The sequence below is a fragment of the Phyllostomus hastatus genome, unplaced genomic scaffold, assembly GCF_019186645.2.
Source record: "Phyllostomus hastatus isolate PE091 unplaced genomic scaffold, TTU_PhHast_1.1 phas_contig_549, whole genome shotgun sequence".
Classification (NCBI taxonomy): domain Eukaryota; kingdom Metazoa; phylum Chordata; class Mammalia; order Chiroptera; family Phyllostomidae; genus Phyllostomus; species Phyllostomus hastatus.
In genome coordinates this window covers 1,178,904-1,203,899 of record NW_025333907.1, presented here as the reverse complement: position 1 = coordinate 1,203,899, position 24,996 = coordinate 1,178,904, and the positions used below count along the sequence as shown (strand labels likewise).

General features: G+C 39.4%; 1 protein-coding gene across 1 annotated transcript; it reads left to right on the top strand.

Annotated features, from left to right (window-relative positions):
- Positions 1–11,086: 11,086 nt before the first annotated feature.
- LOC123824173 (zinc finger protein 883-like) lies at positions 11,087–20,182 on the top strand. The gene is made up of 3 exons (XM_045847289.1): positions 11,087–11,364; positions 12,194–12,320; positions 18,105–20,182. The coding sequence occupies exons 1-3, from the start codon at positions 11,167–11,169 to the stop codon at positions 19,823–19,825; spliced, it is 2,046 nt and encodes a 681-aa protein (XP_045703245.1). The 5' UTR covers positions 11,087–11,166; the 3' UTR covers positions 19,826–20,182.
- Positions 20,183–24,996: the final 4,814 nt, after the last annotated feature.

Genomic DNA, 24,996 nt, shown 5'->3' with positions numbered 1-24,996 from the left:
TAGAGAGAAACAAAAGGGGTGAGAGTTAGAGAATCGTGTATGTAAGAGAGAAACATCAATCGGTTGCCTCATATATGCGCCCCAAACTGCAACCTATTTGTGTACCATGACCTAAAATCATACCCATAACCTTTTGGTTATGTCACAATGCTCCAATGAACTGAGCCACCTGGACATGACTCTTCTTTTTTTATCAAAGAATTTATTATTAGTGTGTAGCAACAGAATTGGGATTTGTATCCTGTAATTTTTCTCAGTTAATTTATGTATTTTTAAAATTTTTTATTTAGTGATTTTTAGATAGAGGAGGGGAATGTGAGAGAACGGAGAAAAACATTGATCTGTTGTTCCACACATGTATGCATTCATGGCTGGCCCTTGCATGTTCCCTGATGGGGAATTGAACCCACAATCTTGGCATTTGGGACCAAGCTTTCACCAATTCAGCTACCTGCCCAGAATTGTGAAGCTGTTTATTAGTTTCAGAAGTTCACGGTGGGAATTTGACAGTTTTTTATATATGGGATTATGGCATGTGCCAACATCTCTTATGAGGCATTGTGATTCTTAGTATATGGTGTAATGTCTTCCCTTAAATTATTCTTTATTTTATTTGAGACTTGAATCTTTTGTTTTAGTCTAGGTAAAGATTTGCTAATTTTGTGTGTCTTTCAAAAAAAAATAGCCCATAGATAATTCTCTTTTTCTTTTTTGTCTTGTCACTATTGCATTTATGTTTGTTGTAATATTTATTGGAATCTGTTCCCTTTCTAGTTTTGGTTTTACTTTCTTGTGTTTATTGTTCTGTGAGGTGCAAGGGAGTTCTCTTTTGGTTTTTGTGGGATTTTTTTCTTTTCTTGACAACTGATTGTTCGGGAGTATATTGTTTCATTTCATCATATTTGTGAATTTTCAAGCTTTCTAGAAAGTAAAATTGATTTTAAGATTCATACATTGTGATGAAATGAGATACTTGATGTGATTTTTTTGTCAAAGTTTAAGACTTGATTTTACACCTAATACATGATCTACCTAGAAATGTTTCATGTGCATGTGAGAAGAATCCATCATCTATAGCTGTTGGATGGAATGTTCTATATATATTTATTAGTTCTGATTGCTCTAAAGTGTAGTCAATCTTCAATAATTCCTTATTGCTTTTTGATGGGATGATTTACTATTGTTAAAGAAGGAATATTGAAGTTCTTTACTAATAATTGGGTTTCTTTTTCTGCCTTCACACCTAATAGTATTTGCTTAATTATATGTAGTTGCTCTGTTGTTTAGTACATAATGCTTAAATTTGTTATCTCCTTGATGAATTGACTTATTTGTCATTCTCTGAATTTATAGTCTCTTGTGACAGTTTCTGAAGTGACCTGTTTCATCTGATAAATTTTAAGCTGCTTTTTGTTTGCTTGTAATATTTTTTGCATCTCTTTTAGCTTGTGTGTGTTCATAAAAGGTTCAGTGTCTCTTTGTAGGCAGCATCTTGTGCCTGTTCTTTTTTGTCTTTATCTCTTCAGTCCCTCTAATGTCATTTGGTTGAGGAATTTTTTAAGGAGCTATAATCGCCACTTCTTCTTTTGTTGGTTCTTTTGCAGTATACTTTTTGTCTTCCTGTCTTGTGGTCTTCCTCTGTGGTTTAATGATTTCACATTGTGGTTTGACTCTCTTCTCTTTTGTATACCTATTACATACATTTTTGCTTGTGTTTTCCACAAGATTTGCGTAAAACTATTCATACTCTGTACAATCTATTTTATCCTGATAACACTTTCTTTTTTAAAAAAATATTTTATTTGTTAATTTTTGGAGAGGGAGAGCAAGTGAGAAACATCACTTGCACGCCCCCAACTGGGGACCTGGTCCATAAACCAGGCATGTACCCTGACCAGGAATTGAAACTGTGACTTTCCAGTCTGCAGGCCAGTGCTCAATCCACTGAGCCATACCAGCCAGGGCCTGATAACACGTTCAGTTGCATCCAAAAAATCTGCATTAGAATCACCACCACATACCGCTGTACATGCTTTTCACATCACAATTCACATCTACTATAATTGTGTATATATTAAGATACACAATGTTAGCTTTTTTATTTTTACTAGATTTAATTTTTAACCTTTATAGTAGTTACATAATATACATTGTACCAATCCATTGTTACAGTGCTGTGGATTTGATTTCATTTTCTACTTTACTGGTGATATTTACTGTTGGAGTCTGCCCTGCCTGGTCTCAGGAAGCTGTAACCCCCCCACCCCCTCCCATGGCTAAGGCTGAGTGAGAGACCTCTGAACCAGGAGCCACTAAGGAGACAAACTTATTTCCCTGGCATGAATGCTGCCTGTTCTGTGCCTGGCCTCCAATGCTTGATCAGTTAGCCAATGACGGGTAAGATTTCCCATGGGGGGAATTGCCTAAGACAGGCATGATCATGTGGAGGCCTCAGGGAAGAGATTCGGGGCTGTGGAAATGAAGGGGTGATTGACATCGACCTCTGCCCCTTGGGCTTTGTCAAAGCCTGAGTCCTTGCTCTTAGTTGTGAGAAATCCAAGTCTCCTGGCTGCCTTTGTCTCCTCTGTTGACTCAGGCCTGCGGAAATAACAGGAGTGGTACAGTCCAGACCACAGTCGGCGGACCTCCAGGGTAATCAGGCCTAGGACATAGAATATGCAAGATCCTGTGAGATCTGCTTGCTGGAGGATGCTATTGAATTAGAATATGAAGGCACAGGTAGGAAATGAGACTAGCCTTTTAGGTCCTGTATTGATAAAACCCCAAACTTTGCCCAGAATTCCAGTGGGAGTTCTGTCAGACCCTTTGAAAATTACCTATGCCTTTTGATCTTCCCTGCCAGACTGGGAATCCACAAACTGTGTCTGTATTCTTAATAAAAAGCCTTAGGCGGGGATTCAGGGCACTCTTCACTAGAGAGTGTGGCCATTTCGTCCCTATTTCTCCACAGGACCCGGTTGTCCCTGTGTATGTTTTTCTAGTGTTTCGACGAGCCATCTGCAGCATTCCGCAGTCACTGCAGGCCGGTGGCTGTGTCAATTTACACTTCATATCTGTTTGAGTTTCTACTTAGTATTCTCTTATTTTATTTTCAAAATCTTTTTTTTTTTAGCATTTCTAAAAGGTCAGGTTGAATGGTAGTAAACTTCTTAGATTTGTATGGGGAAGTATTTTATTCCAAAGAACAGGTTTTTCTAGATAAAATATTGATGGTTTCCATTTAATGTTTTGAATATATCATTTTGTTTTCTCTTAACCTGCAAGTGTTTTTTTCAGAGGAACATACTGTTACCGTTAGTTGTTTCCCATCCGTGAGATGAGTTTCTATATTCTTTCTTTAAAAAAAAAGAAAAAGATTTATTTATTTATTTATTTATTTATTTATTTATTTATTTATCTTTAGATAGAAGGAAGGTAGGGAGAGAGGGAGAGAAATATTGATGTGTGAGAGATACATCAACTAATTGCCTCTTGCATGCCCCCAACTGGGAGCTTGGCTGGCAACCTAGGCATGTGACCTGACTAGGAATCAAGCCATGAAACTTTAAGTTCATAGGCCAACCCTCAATCTACCAACTAGGGCAGTTTCTATTTTCTTCTGCTTTCACAGCTCTCTTTGCCTTTGATTTAAGGTACTTTCAATATAACATCTTTTCGTGAAGTTCAGTTTACATTGAATTTGTTCAGGGACCTTTAAGAATGTGTGCACTTGATCACAGACCTTTTTCCGATTTGGGAACTCAGTCTTCAGTTTATTTTCTTTAAATAAATGCTCCCACTTTATTTCTCCTTTCTTCCCTTTTCTTCTCTGTCTCAATCCACCACCAGCAACTTCAGTGTTTCCAGGAATTTCCATCATGCATATATCTGTTACTTTGATGGTGTTACTTAATTCACCTTGCTAAATTTAAAAAATTTATTTCCCTCTTTATTTCTTTCCATCTTGATGCTTTCAGATGTCCTCTTAGAGATGACATGTGTAAGGTATGCTTTTGATACTCCTTATTTCATTTATTCATTGTAATTCATCAACTCCAGTGTTTCTGTTTTATTATTTTTAAATTTTTTCTCTATCTGATATTGTCCTTATGTTTCTGTTGGTTTCTTCATTTTGTTGGTTTCATTTATGTTCTGATGTAGCTCATAGACATTTTTTAAACCAAATATTTTGGGTTTCTTATCAGGCTGTACATAGATATCCATTTGTTTTGTATCAATTATTGAAAAATTACCCCTCTTGTTGGTGTCCTTGTGTTTAATATGCTTTTTTCATCCTGTATTGATGTCTGTTGATTTGATAAAGCAGTTATTCCTTTTAACCTAGGGACCAGTTCTGGCTAGAGAAATAGATTTATCTGCATGTGGATTCAGGAGTGTTGGCTGGGTGAGGTAGTGTGTTTCAAGCTTGAGAGAAGGCCCACAAGCCTATTCTCCTTGATACTACGTGAGCTGAGATCAGAATAGCAAAAAATGTCCTGGTCCACAGTGGCTTTGGCAGCATGTGTTTTCACTGACAGTCAAGGGTTTTGCAGACTTGGGTGGCTTAAACTGCTGGGGACATACAGATTTTTGTTTTCTCTCTTCACTCGGTTGTGGACAAAGGAATTTCTTTTGGCTTTCATGCTGAGAAACACTAGGGTCCTCTGATGTGTAAACGTGGGAAGTTTGCAGATGTTGTAAGGGCCTCTGTGGTTCTTAAAAATAGAAATTTCCAGTGTTTTTCACAGAACAGTCCACTAAAGTCAACCTGAGTGCAATCACAGTAGTTGATAGAGTAACTCTGACCCTTGTTTTTGAGCATTGGCATTTTCAAATATGTTTGGTAACCTTATCTTCCCAGTCATCATTTGTAGCCTGTTCTCTATTTTTTCCTCTTTTGCTTTGCTGTTTTTCTTTTTTTGCAATTGATTTTAGAGAGAGAGAGAGGATGGGGAGTTGGGCAGAGAGAGAAACATTGATTTGTTTTTCCACTTATTTATGTATTCATTGGTAGCTTCTTGTATGTGCCCTGACTGGGGATCAAAGCCACAGCCTTGGCCTATCAGGATGAAGCTCTCAACAACTGAGCTACCTGGTTAGGGCTAATTTGTTGTTTGTCATAATCATATTCTTATTCCCTTTCCCCGTGGTTGATTCTGTTTGTGGATAGCTGCCTCCTTGTTCTGAAAGGAGGATGAAATCTTGTATTTCTTATTTGGACATCTTCCTGACCTCACTCACATAGATCTTTGTTCCCTGATCTCTTTTGTGCTTTTTCCCTTACCACAGTGCTGGCCATCCATTTCTTCTGTTTTTCTCTTAATGTTTATATCATCTGTATTCAACGTAGGGACTCAACTGGGATTTAAGAATCATTTGTGCATCCCAGGAAAAGATTGATACTATACATGGCAGTGAACCCCAAGGCTGTCTTAACTTGATGAAGGACTGTTGGAAAGCATTTGACACCAGGGTGTTCTTAAGGTTATGCCTAGAACCCATTTTTTCTTCCGGCAATATTTTCATACTATTGCTAGTTCCTTACTAAATTGAACTTAACCAACTTTTTGGTGACATGTTGTCAACTATTCAGTTCTAAATTATCATTTCTACTCAGATTCCCAGCCCATGGTTAATCTTCCTCTTTCTAAATTTTACACTTCAACCATTATTCTTGCAGGTTGTTTTTTACTTCACTTCAGCCTTGTTCCATACTTACAGTCCCATGTAGTGAGCAAGTATCATACAGACCTTGAACATCATATGCTCTAGTACAGGTGATGTCAATGAGTTTGAGTTCATTCAAATTATTCTACGCAGCCTCACATCACTAGCAGGAAAGTTCCTATAGGAAGCCATCTGTAGAGTAACAACTAGTAGACCCTGCCTCCCTCCTCCTCCTCCTCCTCCTCCTCCTCCGCCGCCGCGTACTCCTATGAATCTGATGTGAGAGTGCTTCAAGTTGTCCTAGAGGTTCCTAAGCCTCTGCTCACTTTGAATTCTTGTTTCTTCATTCTGTTCCAGTTGGATGTGTATTTCTTCCTTTTGTCCCAAATTGTTGATTCAAGACCCAGTTTCCTTTCCTTCACTGTTGGTTTCCTGTATATTTTCCTTTATTTCACTTTGGGTAGCTTTCATTTGTTCCTTCATTTTACGACTGAGCTCAATCAGTTCTGTGAGCATCCTGATTACCAGAGTTTTGAAATCTGTGTCAAGTAGGTTGGCTATCCCTCATTGCTTAGCTCTTTTTCTGGAGTTTTAATCTGCTCTTTCATTTGGGCCATATTTTTTTGTCTCAGTACACCTGTTATATTTTTAGGGGGCTGAGCCTTAGATATTTGCCAGGGTGGGGCAGCCCTCTCTGCTGTGTTGTGGCACTGTCTTGGGCAACAAGGCAGAGGGAACAATTCTGTTCAACTTGCTCCTCTCTAGCTTCCACTTTCTAACAAATTCGTATGAGACTAGGAGTTTCTCCCGCTGTGGAATCCCCATAGTAGTTCACAGCTATCTTTGAGTCTTTAGTTTCCCATTTAGCCAGTCCCACCTCGCCTGCTTGGTCTGCTGCCTTGCCGCATGTCTCCTCCCCTCAGCTGCTTGTCTTCCCATGTCTGCCTCTCCAGATGATCCAGTTGAGTGTTTCTTTAACTCCTTGGTTGTCAAGAGTTCTGTGCAGTTTAATTTTCTGGCACTTCTGGTTGTTTGTTGTTTTTAGATTGGTTGTTATCCTTTTGGTTGTGCAAGGAAGTGAAGTGTTTCTACCTATACCTCCATCTTGGCTGGAACTCCTCTCTTTGTGAAGTTTTAATCTGTTCTTCATTTGGACCGTATTTCTTTGTGTTGGCGTACCTGTTATGTTGTAAGAACACCAGCCTTATGTATTCACCAAGGCAAGGCAACCCACTTTACTTGGTTGTGGCACTGTATGTGGGGGAGCGGTCCTAGAGGGAATAATGCCACTTGCCTGCTTGCTTGGCTCTTGCCCTACTTTCCATCACTTCCCTTGCTTCTCACAAGTTGATTTTGTCTTTCAGGTGCTGATTCCTGGGTGGCTGGACTTGTGTACATTCTAGGAATCCACAGGTCTCTCCAATGGACTCTTCTGTGAGAGTGGGAGTTTCTCCAGCTGCTGCAACCCCCATAGGTTTTTATAGCCACAGGTTTTGAGGCTTTATTTTCCTGTGCTGGAACCCTGGGTTGTGCAGTTTGTCTCATTCTCCAGTTGTTCTTCCTGGCTTATCTGCATGCGAAAGTGGGATATCCCAGTCCACCAGCTGACACCTTCCCCACCCCTGTCTGTCAGCCACGCCTTATTGTGTGTCCTTGCCACCCTGGCTTCCTGGCTCCAACCTCTCCTACCAGTCTGGATGAATGTTTAATTCCTTGGTTGTTGGATTTGTTTTTGAAGTGGTTGTTATCCTTCTTTTGTTTATGTGAGGAAGTGATGTGTATCTACCTACACCTCCTTCTTGGCTGGAACCTCTAAAATCTTGAACCATTTTTAATAAGCTTTTACTAGTAAACATCATAGTTCAAGTGTAATATTGGATCAATCTTCACTTACACACAATCCTGACACCATCACCATAGTCGCTACTGTCTTTTACTGTCGGGAATTAAATGGGCATCCCAGAGATGCCCATTTTCATCTCTCCTACGCTTCGTACCTCTCTAAGTAAACATTGAGTTACATTCCATTCTAATAGATTAATTCGCAATTTCTTAAATTTATATGATGAGAATAGTATTTTTATGCTTTCATTTACACTGCATGTGTAATTGGAGTTTTTTTAATGGTATGTTAGTAGGTCATCTGTTTTTGCTGAGAAATAGTCTTATGTTTGAAGAAAGCACTGTGAGTATATCCATTTAATTTGGTTATTTCTCTTTTTTGACTTTAATGCTGGTATAAATATTGGTTTATAATTTTTTATATGGACATAAGTTTCATTTGCCTTTGTCAGTAACTCTTTGGACAGCCTGAGTCATAGGGGAGGTAAATGTTTAACTTAGAAAGATTAGCAATTTGTTATCAAAATCGATTGTACTTTTTGCGTAATTCTAGCAGTGCATGAGGGATTCACTTTCTTCACATCCTAGAAAGTACTTGGTTTGGTTAGTTGTTTATTCATTTAAATTTTTAAAAAAAGATTTTATTTCTTTACGTTTAGAGGGGAAGGGAGGGAGAAAGGGAGAGAAACATCAATGTGTGGTTGTCTTTCACAGTGCCCTTATTATGGACCTAGACTGCAACCTATGCATGTGCCTTCACCGGGAATTGAATCAGTGACCTTTGGTTCACAGGCCAGCACTCAACTGCTAAGTCACACCAGCCAGTGCTAAACTTTTTTTTTCAATATTGCAGTTCTACCTCACTGTTTTTGGATTGTATGTTTCTAAGGATTCATAGTAACCTTTTTTTCATATGTATATTTGCTATTTCTCTATGTTTGCTAAGTTGTCTGAGCCTATGTTCTGTCTAATCTGATAGGAGTTGGGGGAGTTTTTTATAATTAAAGGACATAAAAATAAAGATCCATGGTGAAATTTCAATCATTTGTTGCCTTTTTTACCGTATTAAGTAAATGTTTTTTGTGTTGGACTATTATGTTCAATTCCTTTTTACTTTTCTTTTATGTTGTGCACAATAAAATTGACATTCATTTTAACTTTGACTATTATTGTTTTTTATTATTTTCAAAATCTAGTCATTTCATAATTAAGCTTTTGCTTTCTAGTATTTTCCATTTTTCTGGCCTTCTGTCATGAGGGTTTTTGTGTTGGAACAGGACTCAAGGAATCCACATGGCATCAGGATGGGTAGCATGTTTTGGAGTCTGAAAGCACAGTGCAGAGAAATGGAAGCCATTGATCAAACTCACGACGCCCTGGGTCAGGCACCCATGATTTTAATCCCAGCATACCAAATATCTTTGGGACTCACACAAAATGTCCCTCTTGTGGACTCAGAGTCAGTTTTCTCCTTTGTGAAATGAATATCTGGTATATCTACATCCTCGAGGTGTTGGAGGAGGTGAAGTACTAAAGTGTCCTTTTGCAGTGCAGCAGCTATGTCTCCAACCTCTTGGGTTGGAGGAACTCCTATTTCTGCCCTCAGAGATACTCCCAAACCAGGCACTCCTCACTCCCCCAGTGTCCTCAAACACCTTATTTGGGGGTGTGCATTTACTGCTGATCCACCTATAGGAAGGCAGGTACTTTTGGTGCTGACCCCTCAGTGTGCTATCCCAATCAGGGAATATCCTGGTGACTTGCTAGAGCTCCCTGAATCTAAGTTGGCCGAATATGATGTGCAGATGGAGGTGGTCTTATCTTGGCCTTTGAAGATCATTGAAAGTAACCAAGTACTTGTCTTTGAAAGGATTTTAGGGTCTTCATTTCCACATTTTCTCTTTTGTTACAACAACCTTGGAAATGGAAACTGATACCATATGGCTTGAATCATTCAGGATTAAATAAATGAATGAAGTTCTCCAAGTTCACTCAACAGATAAATGTCAGATTCAAGAGGCTGGATTTTAACTCAGTATTTTGGCTCCAGAGCCACAGTCTCCACCACAAATGTGAAGCTTTCACTGGTGCACATACTCGGCCTCATGGTGTATGGTCTTCACCAGGGATGCTCAGCTGAAGCTTGTCTTTGCATTGGTGCAGTTATCATGATCTTCTATTTTCCTAAAATTTCAGAACACATCGTTTGCCCTTCTGTCTCCACTGGAATGACATCATCTATCAGCTCCTGTGGTTTTTTCAGAGGAACATTTTTTTGAGGCTGAGTTACAATTTCTCTGCCTTTTCTTTGATCTCAGCATGGAGTTTGACACTCAGGAGACCTGTATAATTTGGGCTGGGTCTCTGTACCCAACTTTTCTGAACTCATGCGTTCCTTTGCAGCCTACTTTTGTCTGCACAAGTGAAGTTGGTTTTGAAATGTAGTTTTTGTTCATTTTGTTTTTAACAGTAACTGACCCCAGTGCCCAGCACATACTGGCCACAACTGAGATACAAATACACATTTTAGGATACAATACATATATAATGAAAAATAAACGTAGGTCGTTTGTAAGAGGAAAGTGAGCAAGTTCACAGGTTCAAGTTTCCTAAGCATAGGCCTGGTGTCAGGTCAGTTTCGGGCATTGTTCAGCCTCATTCATTGAATTCTACATCACTTTCCATTATTAGCTCTGAATATTTAAAAGGGAAAGCTGTTCACGGATTATTGATTTTTAATATTCATTGCATATATATATATATATATATATATATATATATATATATATACACCCATAATTAGTTCTTTATAATATTTCATGTGATTCTAAAAAATTATTGGAACTATACATAGGTCAACTTCCTTTATAAGGCTATACTTCTAAATATAATTTAGAAATGTGTTCATAGTCTTACCACATAGAGAATACCTGAAACTTCTCACCTGATGCCTTCAATATGCCTGTAAAAGACATTTTCTTCTACTATGATAATTATAATAACGTTTTCACATTAACAAAAACACCAGTAACTGTCGGTGTTGTCAAGCATTTAGAAAAGATTGATTTTGAATTGTTCAAAGTATAATTTATACAGTAGACTTTCATTTAATGTTTATATTATGTGTTAGTATTTTTGTTTCAAATGTATGTCCTACAGTCTTGTGTTATATCTGTCATGTACTTATGATGGTGTAAGTAGGTCATTTGTGTTATAAAATTGTCCACCCTAATTCAGGAATACCTCTTTTATTATGACGGTCTGTATTGGGCTCACAGATGTGTTTTTATGAACACGGACTCAAGACCCTTCACCGGGAAAAGATGACAAATTTCTTTAGCCGTTTTCAGGATGTATTTTTCATGAGGACTTGTCATTTCCCATACGCCTTAACGGCGGATCTTGGTCTTCTCTGCTGGAGTGATGTAGGAACACTCCTGATCCTTGCTGTGGACTCTGACCCACGTTATCTAAAGTACCCTGTGTTGAATACCGCCAGAAGCCTAGCCAATGAAGGGTCAGGAGAGGCGTTTCCAGTATCGCGTACACGGAGGGGGGCGGAACTTCCGGGGCCCTCCTCACCGTCGACATTTTGCCTCAGCCGTAGTCCAGTTAAATAAATCCTCAGAAGCTCCACATCACTGGAGTCTGGTGGAGATGAGGGGACGGGGAAGGCGCCAGAGTGGGGGTCCACACAGAATATCGGCAACTAAGAAGCTGGGCGATGCTGCCTGGGAGATTGGTGCCGGCGCCGGAATGGGGGCCGCCATATCGGGGGCGGTCTCCTCTCCCTCTACCACTGTTAGGCCTCGCCCACAATGTCCGTTTGTGACCTCGCTGAGGTGCCGGACTGAGGTAAGTGCGTGTCCTCTCACACGTCCACCCCCATCACCGAACACTGTATATCCCCGTGTCCGGGACCCTCGGCAATAACAGTGAAAAAGCCTCACTTGAGATAGTAGTGTTGTGGTTTCTTAGGACCCAGCAAGTGAAGTGCAGAGTGGACAGGAATCATTGCTACCTGAAATTCCCATGCGGATCTGGGTGGTGAATTTTGAAGCAAAGGTCAGAGGCAGGCAGGGAGGACGCAAAACCTCATTGCAGGCTTTCCTGGGCTGTGGGATCCGTGAGAAAACGGGTTGGGTTGGGTCCTGCTGGAACCTGTCAAGCACTCTACATGTGCCTACTTGGGGTGTGAATCCTGGGCAGGAAGATGTTAGAGCTGAGGGAGTGAACTTGAAATGATGTGAAGGATGCAGACATTCCTTAACGGTATGCACAAGTAGAGGAATCTTAAACATGATGGTCCTGTGTACTTTGTGTGGGGACTTTGTGTGGGGACTTCAGGGTGCAGCTTAAGCTCATGTTTGGCTGTGTCTTGTAGGCATGATCTGGGAGACTCAGTGATATTGCTTGTCAGGAAGGATGGGACCCTGCACTCATGGCCCTAGGCTTAGATGGCATTTTTCTGCTGTTGCCACCGTCCAGAAGCTCACCTGCTGTTGCTAAAGGTGATAAGGTGATTAATAGGACTGTGGTTAGAAAGCAGCCAGCACTGGCATTAGAGCTTGGTGTGCACACTGACCTGGGAGCCCTGCAGTAAATTGAGCGTGGGAAAGATTTCTAAAAAAATAGGATTGTGGTTCTCAGACAGCTCTGGCTTCATTTGTCTCCCTTTTGCCAGGTTGGTGTGACTTTTGCAGACATTGCCCTGTACTTCTCTAAGAAAGAATGGTACCTCCTTGATGAGGATCAGAGACGCCTGTACCTGGATGTGATGCTGGAGAACTTTGAACTTATATCCTCACTGGGTAAGACCCTCACTCTCCTTAGTGATGTGGACTTGGCTTTGCATTTCCCGTGTCTGCTATTCTCTAGGGGGTGCTCTCTACTCATCTGTGGACTACAAGCACTGCTTGATTTTCCTGTTTTCTGAGTAGCTGCTTTATTTGGTAGGGCTGGTTTTTGCATTGTCCTTTTGTCTCCCTGTAATACCAGTATGTGTTGTAGTGAACTAATAGGGAAAGATTTGTGCTTTGTAGTGTTGCAGGGAGCCTAATGAATATCACCTTGAATATCACCTTGAGGAAAAGCATTTTTTAATCCTGTTCCTCATATATACAATCTTTTTTGCAAAATTTTCTCGACATTTTTTAGCTAACATGTCCCTTGTTTATTTTATATATTAATTCCTTTTCATATACAAGTGCATGCTCTTACATTTGTGTAATTGTGCATTGTACATATTGTGGCCTTGTTTCCTTCCTTTTTGTTTGTTTGTTTTTCTTTTTTCTTTTTTTTTTTACAAATTCAATGTTTTTGACAATGCAGCATTCAGCAAGTTTAGTGTTGCCATTTTTTCAACAGGCTTAGATTCTTATAACCAGTGTTTGGTGATAACTATTTTTAATTATGTGTAGTTTCTATAATTCTTTTTTTTCTTCTTTTAAAAGTGTATTTTATTGATTATACTGATGCAGTTGTCCCAATTTTTCCTCCTTTGCCCTCCTTCTGCCTGGTATCCCACTACCCTCTAGCAATCCCCTCCCTTAGTTCATGTCCATGGGTCATGCATATAAGTTCTTTGGCCACTCCATTTCCTATACTGTTCTTAACATCCCCCTGTTTATTTCATACCTACCATTGTATACCTCTTGGGCCCTGCACCTTCCCCCTCCATTCTTCTCCTTCCCTTTGTCAGCTGATAACCCTTGAAATGATCTCTGTATCTATGATTTTGTTGCTGTCCTGCTTGTTTGCTTAGTTTGTTTTCTTAGATTCAGTTGTGTATAGTTATACATCTGTTGCCATTTTAATGTTCATAGTTTTGATCTTTTTATTACATAGTTCCCTTTAACATTTTATGTAATAATGGCTTGGTAATGATGAACTCCTTTAGTTTTATCATGTCTGGGAAGCACTTCATCTGTGCTTCACATCTAAATGATAGCTTTGCTTTTCATCACTCTGAATACTTCTTGCCAGTCCTTTCTAGCCTGCAAGGTATCATTTGAGAAATCAGGTAACAGTCTTAAGGGAACTCCTTTGTAGTTAACTCTCTGCTTTTCTCTTGCTGCTTTTAAGATTCTCTCTTTAACCTTTGGAATTTTATTTATGTGACCTGGTGTGGTCCTCTTGTGGTCCTCTTTTGGTTGTTTGAGACTGTGCCTCCTGGCCTTATATTTCTATATCCTTCGCCAAATACGGAAGTTTTCTTTCATTATTTTTGTCAATCAGTTTGCAGTGTCTTGCTCTTTCCCTTCTCTTTCTGGCACCCCAATGATTTGGATGTTTGTACATTTGGAGATGTCCCAGAAGCTCCTTACTCTATTCTCTTTTTTAAAAAATTCTGATTTCTTCTTGTTCTGATTGAATGCTCCCTCCACTCTTGGTTCCCTGTGCATTTTTTTTTGTTTCACTTAATGGCATCTTCATTTTTGCCTGAGTCTTTTTTCTTTTATTGCATTACCCTATGATTTGGAGTTTCATTCTGTTGTTTCATTTGGACCATATTTCACTGTCTCCTCAATTTGGCAGCCTCCATGTGTTTGTTTTTGTGTATTAGGTAGAGCTGCTTGGACACCCTGTCTTAGTAGCCTGGGGTATTGTAGAAAAGGCACCTGTAAATTGTGTGGGGTGGAGCCTTAGATAGTTGCCAGGGCAGAACAACCCATTTCACTGCATTGTACCTCTTCGTATCCTCTCCTCTCCATATGCATGAATGTGGCTTCTTTAAATCCTTGGTTGTCAGACTTCCATACAGCTTGATTCTCTGTCCAATCTGTGTGATAACTGTTTTGTAATCTAATTGTGATTTTTGCTATAGTTGTGCTGGGAGGTGAAGCATGTTTACCTCTGCCTCAATCGTGGTGGGAAGTTGTAGATTTTTTTAAGACAAAGGTATTGTGTTATTAATAGCCTGCAGTATAACCTTGACCTTTGTGGCTAATTTCTTGGGGGTCATCCTGCACAACAAAAGGTTGCGAGCTTGATACCTGATCAGGTTATATGGCTGGTTGCTGGTTTGGTCCCAGGTCGGGGTGCACCCCTTCGATGTTTCTCTCTCAAATCAATTTTTCTGTCTCTTTCTCCCTTCCTTCCCTTCTCTCTAAAAATAAATAAAATCATTTAAAAAGTATAATGCAGTACAGCACTGTTAACCTAACTTTATTATTCAGGGAAATTTTTTAAAAATTGTAAATTTCTGTATCGCAATATTCACTTTATTGTGATTTTTAAAAAGATTTTATTTATTTATTATTTATAGTTAGAGAGGGAAGGAAGGGAGAAAGTGAGAAAGAGAAACATCAATGTGTGATTGCTGGGGGTCATGGCCTGCAACCCAGGCATGTGCCCTGACTAGGAATCGAACCTGCAACACTTTGGTTCACAGCCCGCGCTCAATCCACTGAGCTACGCCAGCCAGGGCTACTTTATTGTGATTTTTGAAACCAAGCCTGCAGTACCTCCAAATGATACTTTTAAATGATTTTGCAAGTATTTGCTCCAGTCCTGTAGATTGCCTTTTTATTTCATTATGATAATTGCTGTTGTGCTCTATTGAAGCTTTTTCATTTGTTGTAGTCCAGACTGTTTGTTTTTGCATATTTTGTCTGGTGGATCTTGTCACATCCCAGAAAATCATATCCACAACAAATCTCTAAAGCTTCTTCTCTAAATTGTCTTGAAGAAGTATTAAGTTTTAGGACTGACAGTAAATTCTTTATGTAGATTGAGTTCATTTTTACTGATCGTGTCCAGTTTTGTTGTTTTACTTGAGAATATCCATTTTCTCCAGCACCATTTATCAAGGAAACTATCTTTTCTTTTTTATATGTCTTTTTGAAAAAGATTTTATTTATTTTTATTTTTAGAGTGAGGTAGGGAGGGAGAAGGAGAGGCAGAGAAACATCAGTGTGTGGTTGACTCTTGCATACCCCCTACCAGGGACCTGACCTGCTCCTCAGGCATGTGCCCTGACTGGGAATCAAACTAGCAACGCTTTGTTTTGCAGGCCAGCATTCAATCCACTCAGCCACACCAGTCAGGACTCTTTTTTTATAAGTCTTGAGGTTTAACTGTCAAATGTTAGTTGAAAGCCTGTGCCTGTGTTTATTTCTGTGTTCTCTGTTCTATTGATCTATATTTCTGTATCTGTTCCACTAACACACAGTTTGGTTGCTTTGGCTTTGTAACAGATTGAAGTCAGGAAGTGAGATGCCACCAAGTTTGTTCTTGCTCAAGATTGCTTTTGCTATTCGAAGTCTTTTGAGATTCTATACATTTCAGGATTTTTTTTATTTGTGTGTAAAATACCATTGAATTATCTTAGAAATTGCATTTAATTTGTAGATTGATTTGGGCAGTGTAGACATTTTGATGATACTGTATTTTCAATTCCAAGAACACCAGATGTCTTTTCACTTATTTGTGTTTTCTCCCATTTCTTTTATCATTGTCTCATGGTGTTCAGGGTACAAACACTTCACCTTTTTGGTTGAATATATTCCTGGGCGTTTTATTGTTTCTAATGCTGTTGTACATTTGACTACTCTCTTCATTTTTTTTCAGTCCCAACTCTAGGATATATATATATTTACTTTAAAGACTGAGGCAGGAGACAGAAAGAGAAAAAGAGAGAAATTGAACAATCGAACAGTTGTCTGTTCTATGTGCCAGTCCTGGTACCCAGCCCCCAACCCAGGTATGTGTCCTGACTGGGAATTTAGCCAGGAACATTTTCATGTATGGGGCAATGCTCTAACCAACTGAGCCACTTGGCTGTGGCCATTTCTTTTTTTTTTTTTTTAATTTGAATATTTTATTTATTTAGTTTTGGAGAGAGGAGAAAGGAGGGAGAGAAAGAAGGAGAGAAATATCAATGTGCAAGAGAAACATTGATAGGTTGCCTCTTGAATGCCCCCAATTGGGGACCACAACCCAGACATGTGTCCTAACTGCTAATCAAACCAGCAACCTTTTGGCCCACAAACCAGCACTCAATGCAGTGAGCCACACCAGCCATGGTTCTTTGTTTCTTTATTAAACAGTTTATTATCATTGTGTAGAAATGGAACATATATGACATATATGTACATTATATAATTGTATAGTATGTAGTGTATGTATAGTTATATATTATATAATAACATATAAAATATGTATAGTAAATTTTTTTAGAGAGAGGAGAAGGCAGGGAGAAAGAGAGTTAGAGAAACATTAATTGGTTGCCCTTTGTAGGCACCCCAACTTCAGACTATACCCATAACCCAGGCATATTCCCTGACCTGGAATCTAACCAGTGACCCTTTGGTTTGTAGAATGTCGCCCAGCCATCTGAGCCACACCAGCCAGGTTGGAACTGATATTTGTATGTTGATTTTCTATCCTGTAACTTTTCTGAATTATCTACTTAAAATTTTTTTTAAATATATTTGTTTTTGGAGAGAGGACAAAGAAAGGAGAAAAAGAGGGAGGGAAACATTTATGTGAGAGAGAAACATCAATTGGTTGCCTCTTGTATGGGCCAGAGCAGGACCTAACCCACAACTCAGGTGTGTCCCCAGTCTGGTAATTGAACTAGCGGCTTTTCACTTTGCAGAATGGAGCCACACTGTGATGGATTTTGTTGTCGATAGCTGTCTCCTTGTTCTGAAGGAAGGAAGAATTATCATGTTCATTATTAGGCCGTCTTGCTGAAGTCACTCATACAGATCTTTTTTCTTTGGTCTCTTTTGTGCTTTTTTTGTTTTACCAAAGTGCTGGCCATCCATGTCTTCAGTTTTGCTCTTAGACTTTATATCATCTGTATTTCATGTAATAGCTCAACTGGGATTTAAGGGGGAGAATCGCTTGTGTATCTCAGGATAAACATGACTTTATCCATGGCAGGGTAGACAGAGAGGTGTCCTTGCCTTGGTATACAGCTGCTGAACAGGGTTTGGTGAAAGGGCTTTGTTAAGGTCAAAAGTAGGAACTCATTTTGTTCAACAGTATTTTGTTTCCATTGCCAGTTCCTCACCCCATTATACTTACTCTTATTTATTGTTGAAACTTTGTCAAACTCTCAGTTCTAAGTTATCATTTCTACTCTGATTCCTAGCCCATGGATAACCTTCCTCTCTCTAAACTTTGCATCTCAGCCATTTATTTTACAAGTTCCATTTACTGCAGTTCAAACTTTGTCCATTCCTGCAGACCCTTGGAGTGCACATGATCATTATATGACCTTAAACATCATATGCTCCAATACAACTGATGTTTATGGGTTGGAGCTCATTCAAATTATTCTACACAGCCTTACATCACCAGCAGGAAAGGTCTTATAGAAGCCATTTGTGTAGGAACATTGAGTAGACCCTACCTCTCTTCTCTGTGTCGCTTTCTCTGCGCTCATCTCTCTCTTCATGAGATCTCTACCACACACTGACCACTGGTGCCAAGTAATATATAACTGCCATTTATTTAGAGTCTCACTCACTTTCCTTGAAAATCATAGAATCATGTCTAGCTATGACAGATAGCCGTGTATGATGTGGATATTTCTTCCTTATAAGGTCAACATTTATTTACCACCCTTTTTATTTTCTGTTCAGGTTGCTGCTGTGGAGCAGAGGGTGTGAAAGCATCAAATGAAGAAAATGTTTCTATAGAAGTGTCACAGGCAAAGAAACCTAATACACCTTTTTCTCCCTGGCATTGCCACCCCTGTGAGAGTTGTGGGCCAGTCTTGAGAGACATTTTTCACTGTATTGACCAGCAGGAAACACAACACAAACAGAAACTGCTGAGATGTGGAGCATGTGGAAAACAATTTTATTTCAGTACAAAGTGTCAGCCTTACCAGGAGCACCACATGAGAGAGAAGCCTTTCATGGGAGGTGTGGACAGGATGTCACTTGCAAAAAGTTGCAATTTTAATGTGTCCCAGAAGCTTTTTACCTGTGGGAACTTTGGGCAGGACACCCTTACCAGGTTAGGACATCAGCAACAGGCTACTCAAGCCAGGGACAGGCCAAATGATATCTTGACGTTTGGAGTGACTCCTCAAAGCAGCAAAAGTCATTACACACTGAATGAGTATAAAAAAGCACTTGGCTGCAACCACACATTTCTTGAGAACAAAGCTGTTCCTACTGGGACACAATGTTTTGTGTGTCATCAGGGTGAAAAATATTTTACCAGTATTTCTAGTTTTCATTATTGTCAGAGAGTTCACACTGGAAAGAGAACCCATGAGGGCAGTGAGTGTCTGAAATCTTTTAGCAGGCTCTATTACCTTCATTTACATCATGGAATTCACACTGGAGAAAGGAATTATGAATGCAGTGAAATTGGGAAATCTTTAATCAGTAGCACTAGCCTTCATTATCATCAGAGGGTTCACACAGTAGAAAAGCTTTATGAGTGCATTGAATGTGGGAAGTCTTTTACCACTAGCACAAGCCTCCAAGATCATCAGAGATTTCATACTGTAGAAAGGCTTTATGAGTGCAATGAATGTGGGAAATCTTTTACCAGAATTAATCACCTTCATTGTCATCAGAGAGTCCACACTGGAGAAAGGCCTTATGAATGCAGTGAATGTTGGAAATCTTTTACCACAATTGGTGATTTTCATCGTCATCAGAGAGTTCACACAGGAGAAAGGCCTTATGAATGCAGTGAATGTGGGAAATCTTTTACCACTAGCACTAACCTCCGTTACCATCAAATCTTTCACACAGGAGAAAGGCCATATGAATGCTTTGAATGTGGGAAATCTTTTACAACTAGCACTAGCCTCCGTTATCATCAGAGAAATCACACTGGAGAAAGGCCTTATCATTGCAGTGAATGTGGGAAATCTTTTACAAGAATGTATCATCTTTGTTGTCATCAGAGAGTTCACACTGGAGAAAGGCCTTATGAGTGCAGCGAATGTGGGAAGTCATTTACAACTAGCACTAGTCTCAGATATCATCAGAGATTTCACACAGGAGAAAGGCCTTATCATTGCAGTGAATGTGGAAAATCTTTTACCAGAATTAATCACCTTCATTGTCATCAGAGAGTTCACACTGGAGAAAGGCCTTATGAATGTAGTGAATGTGGCAAATCTTTTACCACTAGCACTAGGCTCCGTGTTCATCTGAGAGTTCACACAGGAGAAAGGCCTTATCAGTGCAGGGAATGTGAGAAATGTTTTAGCACTAGCACTAACCTCCGTGTTCATCTGAGAGTTCACACAGGAGAAAGGCCTTATTGTTGCAGTGAATGTGGAAAATCTTTTACCAGAATTGATATCCTTCGTTATCATCAGAGGGTTCATACATGAGAAAGGCCTTATAAATACAGAGAATGTGGGAGATTTTACAGTTGCACTACTTATCGTTACAATCAGATGTGGAAATCTTTCAACAAAAATGATAACACACATGACTTCACATGGAGGATTATCATAGAAGGGTAGGAATTGTACAGATTCTTTTTTTTTTTTAATGTTAATGCCAAAAGAAATTTTTTAAGCCTTGTTTATCTGAATCAAATCACATAGAGCCAATCATGTACATAGGGAGGTTCCACATATTTTTCTTCTGCTGCATTTCTATTTTTCTCTGTACATTTTATTTATTTTTAACATATTTTATTGATTATGCTGTTAGAGTTGTTCTATTTTTTTCTCCCAATTATTACCCTCTGTTCTGCACCCCACCTCCACCAGCATGCTCCCCCTTAATTCATGTCCATGGGTCATACATATTAAGTGTTTTTGGCTTCTCCATTTCCTATACTATTTTTAACCCTCCCCATGTCTAATTTGTACCTACCAATTATGCTTCTTCTTCCTTGTAACTTTTCCCCCCTTCTCCCTCCTCCCCCTCCCTGCTGATATTCCTCCATGTCATCTCCATTTCTGTGATTCTATTCCTCTTTTACTTGTTTCCTTAGTTTTTGTTTTTTTTTGGTTTAGTTGTCTTTGTTGTCATTTTACTCTTCATAGTTTTTGGTCTTTTTAAATAAGTCCCTTTAACATTTCATGTAATAAAGGCTTGATGATAATGAACTCCTTTAATGTGATGTTATCTAGGAAGCACTTTATCTGCCCTTCCAATCTAAATGATAGCTTTGCTGGATAGAGTAATCTTGGGTGTAGATTCTTGCCTTTCATGTCTTTGAATACTTTCCAGCCCCTTCTTGCCTGTAAGGTTTCTTTTGAGAAATCAGCTTATAGTCTTATAGGGACTCTTTTGTAGGTAACTGTTTCCTTTTCTCTTGCTGTTTTTAATATTCTCTCTTTATCTTTAATCTTGGCTAATGTAATTATGATGTGCCTTGATACGTGCTTCCTAGGGTTCAGCTTCTTTGGGCCTCTCTGAACTCCCTGGACTCCCTGGAAGTCTTCTTTTGCCAGATTGGGAAAGTTCTCCACTATTTTTTCAAATAAGTTTTCAGTTTCTTGCTCCTCCTCTTCTGGCATGCTTATGATTCAGATGTTGGAATGTTTACAGTTGTCCTGGATGTTCCTAAACCTCTCCTCATGGTTTTTGAATTCTTGTTTCCTCATTCTGTCTGGTGGAGTATTTATTTCTTCTTTCTGCTTCAAATTGTTGATTTGAATCCTGGTTTCCTTAATGTCACTGTTGGTTCCCTGTATATTTTTCTTTATTTCTCTTTACATAGCTTTCGCTTTTTCCTCCATTTTTCAACCATACTAAATCATTTTTGTGTGCATCCTAATTACCGGTGTTTTGAACTGTGCATCTGACAGGTTGGCTATCTCTTCCTCACTTAGTTCTACTTTTGGAGCTCTGTTCTTTCATTTGGGCCATATTTTTTTTTTGTCTTGGCATGCTTGTTACTTTATAAGGGGTGAAGCCTTTGGTGTTGGAGCGGACAGCCCAGGTTGCTGCATTGTAGCACTATATGTGGAGGAGGGGTCTGACAGGGAACAATGCTGCTTGTGTACATTCTAGGACCTTGTGGGTTTCTCCAGTGAACTCTCCTGTGAGGCTGGGAGTTTCTTCTGCTTCCGCAACCCCCGAAGGTCTTTGCAGCCAGGGGTTTTGAGGCTTTATTGTCCTCCGCTGGGACCGTGGCTTGCATGGTCTGTCTTGCTCCCCAGTTGTTCCTCCCAGTTTATCCACTCTCAAATGTGGGACCTCTAGGCCTTCACCTGACCATGCATCCTGTGTCCTGGCTGCCTGTCTCCGCCCCTCATACCAGTTTGAGTAATGTTTCTCCTTTAATTCCTTGGTTGTCGGACTTCCATACAATTCAGTCTTCTGACACTTCTGGTTGTTGTTTTTGTTTTTGGGTTTTTGTGGGGTTTTTTTGCTTTTAAATTTGTTGTTTTTCTTTTGTTTGTGTGAGGAGGCAAAGTGTATCTACCTACATCTCTATCTTGTCTCCATCCATTTTAAATTCCACAGCCACATAATTTTATTGTGTGGGAAGCCTGTGTCTAAGTTGCACCTCTCAGTTTACCCAAGTATTTTGCCAGATATCTCCATGTCATTCCATATTTCTGTAGTTGAAGATTTTTTAAATTTAATTTATTTATTATTAGAGTTGGGGAAAAGAGAAAGAAAGAAAAGAAAGGCAAATCAGTGTAAGGGAGATACATTGTTTGGTTGCCTCTCACAGAACCCTGCTGGGACCTGTCTGGCAATCCAGAGCTGGGACTGAACTAGCGACATGTAGGTTCACAGGCCAGCACTCAATCCACTGAGCCACACCAGACAGGGCAAAATTAGGAGTAGGCTAACTTATTTTTAGATTCTCATTCCTTTTTCACTCACTAGTTAATGCACTTTTAGCCCAGAGAATATCATCTGAATTCAGCTGTCAGCTTGCAGAAGGCCTGTTTATTTTCAGGGATATGCTCTTACCAGTTATCAGTAATAAATTTCTGAGTGTCCACATCACCCGTGCAAGAACTGCCATGCTTCCTTCTTTTTGGATTGTAATGTAATGAAAACCTTTTTTTCTGAATTCTTTGGGCATTCTGTGTATTGTCTGGGGTAGTTTGTAAGCAGATTTGTGATCTAGAAGCATGAAATGGTGAACAGTTGTACACATGTCTCAAACTTTCTCTGACTCTGTGAGTACAGTTTGTTGCAGAAATTAACTCAGCAGTTTTTCTCAAACTTGGATTCCTTCTTATAATCACCTAGGCAAGACTAGTGGGCTCTCTAGTTTTCATGAGAAGCCTAGATGCTATGAGTTTTAGGAGACACAGGATCACTCCAAGAGGGGGTATCTAAGACAACCTTAAGTATGTATAGATGCAGCATGAATTTTTCCTTTGCAAAGGATGCCAATATTTGGGGGAGAGAATCTTGCTCAGGTTTTGCAATAGGCTGTGCATCATAACAGTTGCATGGGTGATGATCACTAGTAGCTTCACAGGGATTAAGGGAAACTGATTGCAGCAGAAACACTGGCCTAAAGAGGTGCTTGAGGAGACTGCACCTAATTAGATGGAATGTGTGTCTTCTGAGTAGTAAGTAAAATTTTTTCAAAAAGTTGATCATTTTGGTCATTTATTAGGTGTTAATGTCAAAGCCATTGGTGCCCTGGCAGAAAAGAAAAATTAAAGGATATCTTTAGTTGAGGGATGTTGCTTCATGACCCACCCAGCATTCTTGCTGCTTTCATGACAGTTTTTTTTTTTTTTTATTGGCTATGCTTGCTCACTGAGGCAAAGTCTCTCCCAGCGGTCATGAGAACATGGATTGAATATAGACTTGCCAAACCTATATTCAAATGGTATTGGACATACAAAGTTTTCAAATATTGAATTATCTTTAAAAGTTTTAATGAATATCATATTTGAAGTATATTTAGTGAGTCTTCACATATACTTAAAATTGAAATCATCACCATAGTCATAATATTGATTCTATCTGTCCCTGGGAATTAGTGGCCTTTTTTATTTCTACCACCTCTTCGCCTGTCTGTAAGTAAACATTGATTTACATTTCCATATATGGAGATTTTTAACGGTAGTAGCTCATCTGTTTGGCTGAGAAATATCATTGCTATACCATTGCAGACAGGCCTTGTGAATGCAGTGAATATGGGAAGTATTTCAGAGGAAAGTGTAAACTTTGTTCTCGTCAGAGTATTCACACTGGACAAACTTCTTGGAATGCGGTGAATGTCAAAAATCTTACCATAGCACTATTCTCCATTATCATCAGGTATTTCACATAGGAGAAAGGCCTTATGAATGCAATGAATGTGGGAAATCTTTTATTCAAAAGCAGCAACTTCATTGTCATCAGAGAGTTCACACAGGAGAAAGGCCTTATAAGTGCGGTTAATATGGGAAATCTAGCCAAATTTCTAATCTTCCTCTGCACATAAGAGTTTATATGGGGGAGAGGGGAAGGTCTTAGATGTGTAGCAAAGGTACAGCATTTTTTCCCCATGTTAATACTTTAGGAAACTATGGAGCCTTGTTTGTGTGAATCAAATATACAGCCAAACATGAACAGTAGGAAGATGCCACATAATTTTTTCTATATGTGAAGCAGGTGTGTCCATGTCACACTTACTTTACCCAGGTCTCTTTTTAGATTCATGTCAGTTCAGATTTCTGTGCTGAAGATATTTCACCTGCAGCACCTATAGGGTTCTGAGAGATGTGTGAGTCATCATCCTAATGTGCTCAGAAAGGATAACTGTTACCCAATTTGTGAGGTAAAAGTAGGAGTAGCCTAACTTCAGGGCTTTATTCCTTCCACTCCTAATTGGCGCAGACCTGATTCAGTTTTGGCCCAGAAAAAGTCATCTGAGTACAGTTGTCAGTTTGCAGAAGGATGGCCTTTTTTGGGACATGCTTTTTTTATATACCAGTGATGACTTTTGAATTTCCAAGTCTAAGAACTGCCAAGCTAATATTCCTTTGGTTTGTAAAATAATCAAGGCCTTTTTCCTAAGTCTTTAATCTTGAGCGTTGTATTATTGTGTGTGGTAGTTAATAACAGTTTTTGACCCTACAAGCATAAAGACATGAACAACTTTTATATGTGTCTCAACCTTTCTCTGCCTCTGTGGGGACAATTTTTGCTACAGAAATTAATATGACAGCTTTTTTCCAGACTTGCATTCCTGCTCATATCCACCCAGGCGAGACTGGGCTCTCTGGTTCTCATGAGAAGCCTCAGTGCTGTGAGTTTCAGGAGACAGATCACTCCAAAAGGGAGTAGCTATGACAACCTCAAGTACATCTGGGAGCATCATGAATTCTTTTCTTCTTTGTAAAGGACACCAACACTTTTGAAGGGAGTTTCTGGTCCAGGTCTTCCAGATACCATGTGCCATAATGTCTGCAATTCCATAGGTGATGGTGGTTAATTGCAGCAACGTAGAGCTCTGGGGAAAATGAGTGCAACAGAAACACTGGCCTAATAGGTGCTGGAGGAGACTGCAGCCAACTAGATGGAATGTGCATTTTCTCAGCATGCATTTAGAAAATTTTCTGAGAAAAAGACTGCAGGA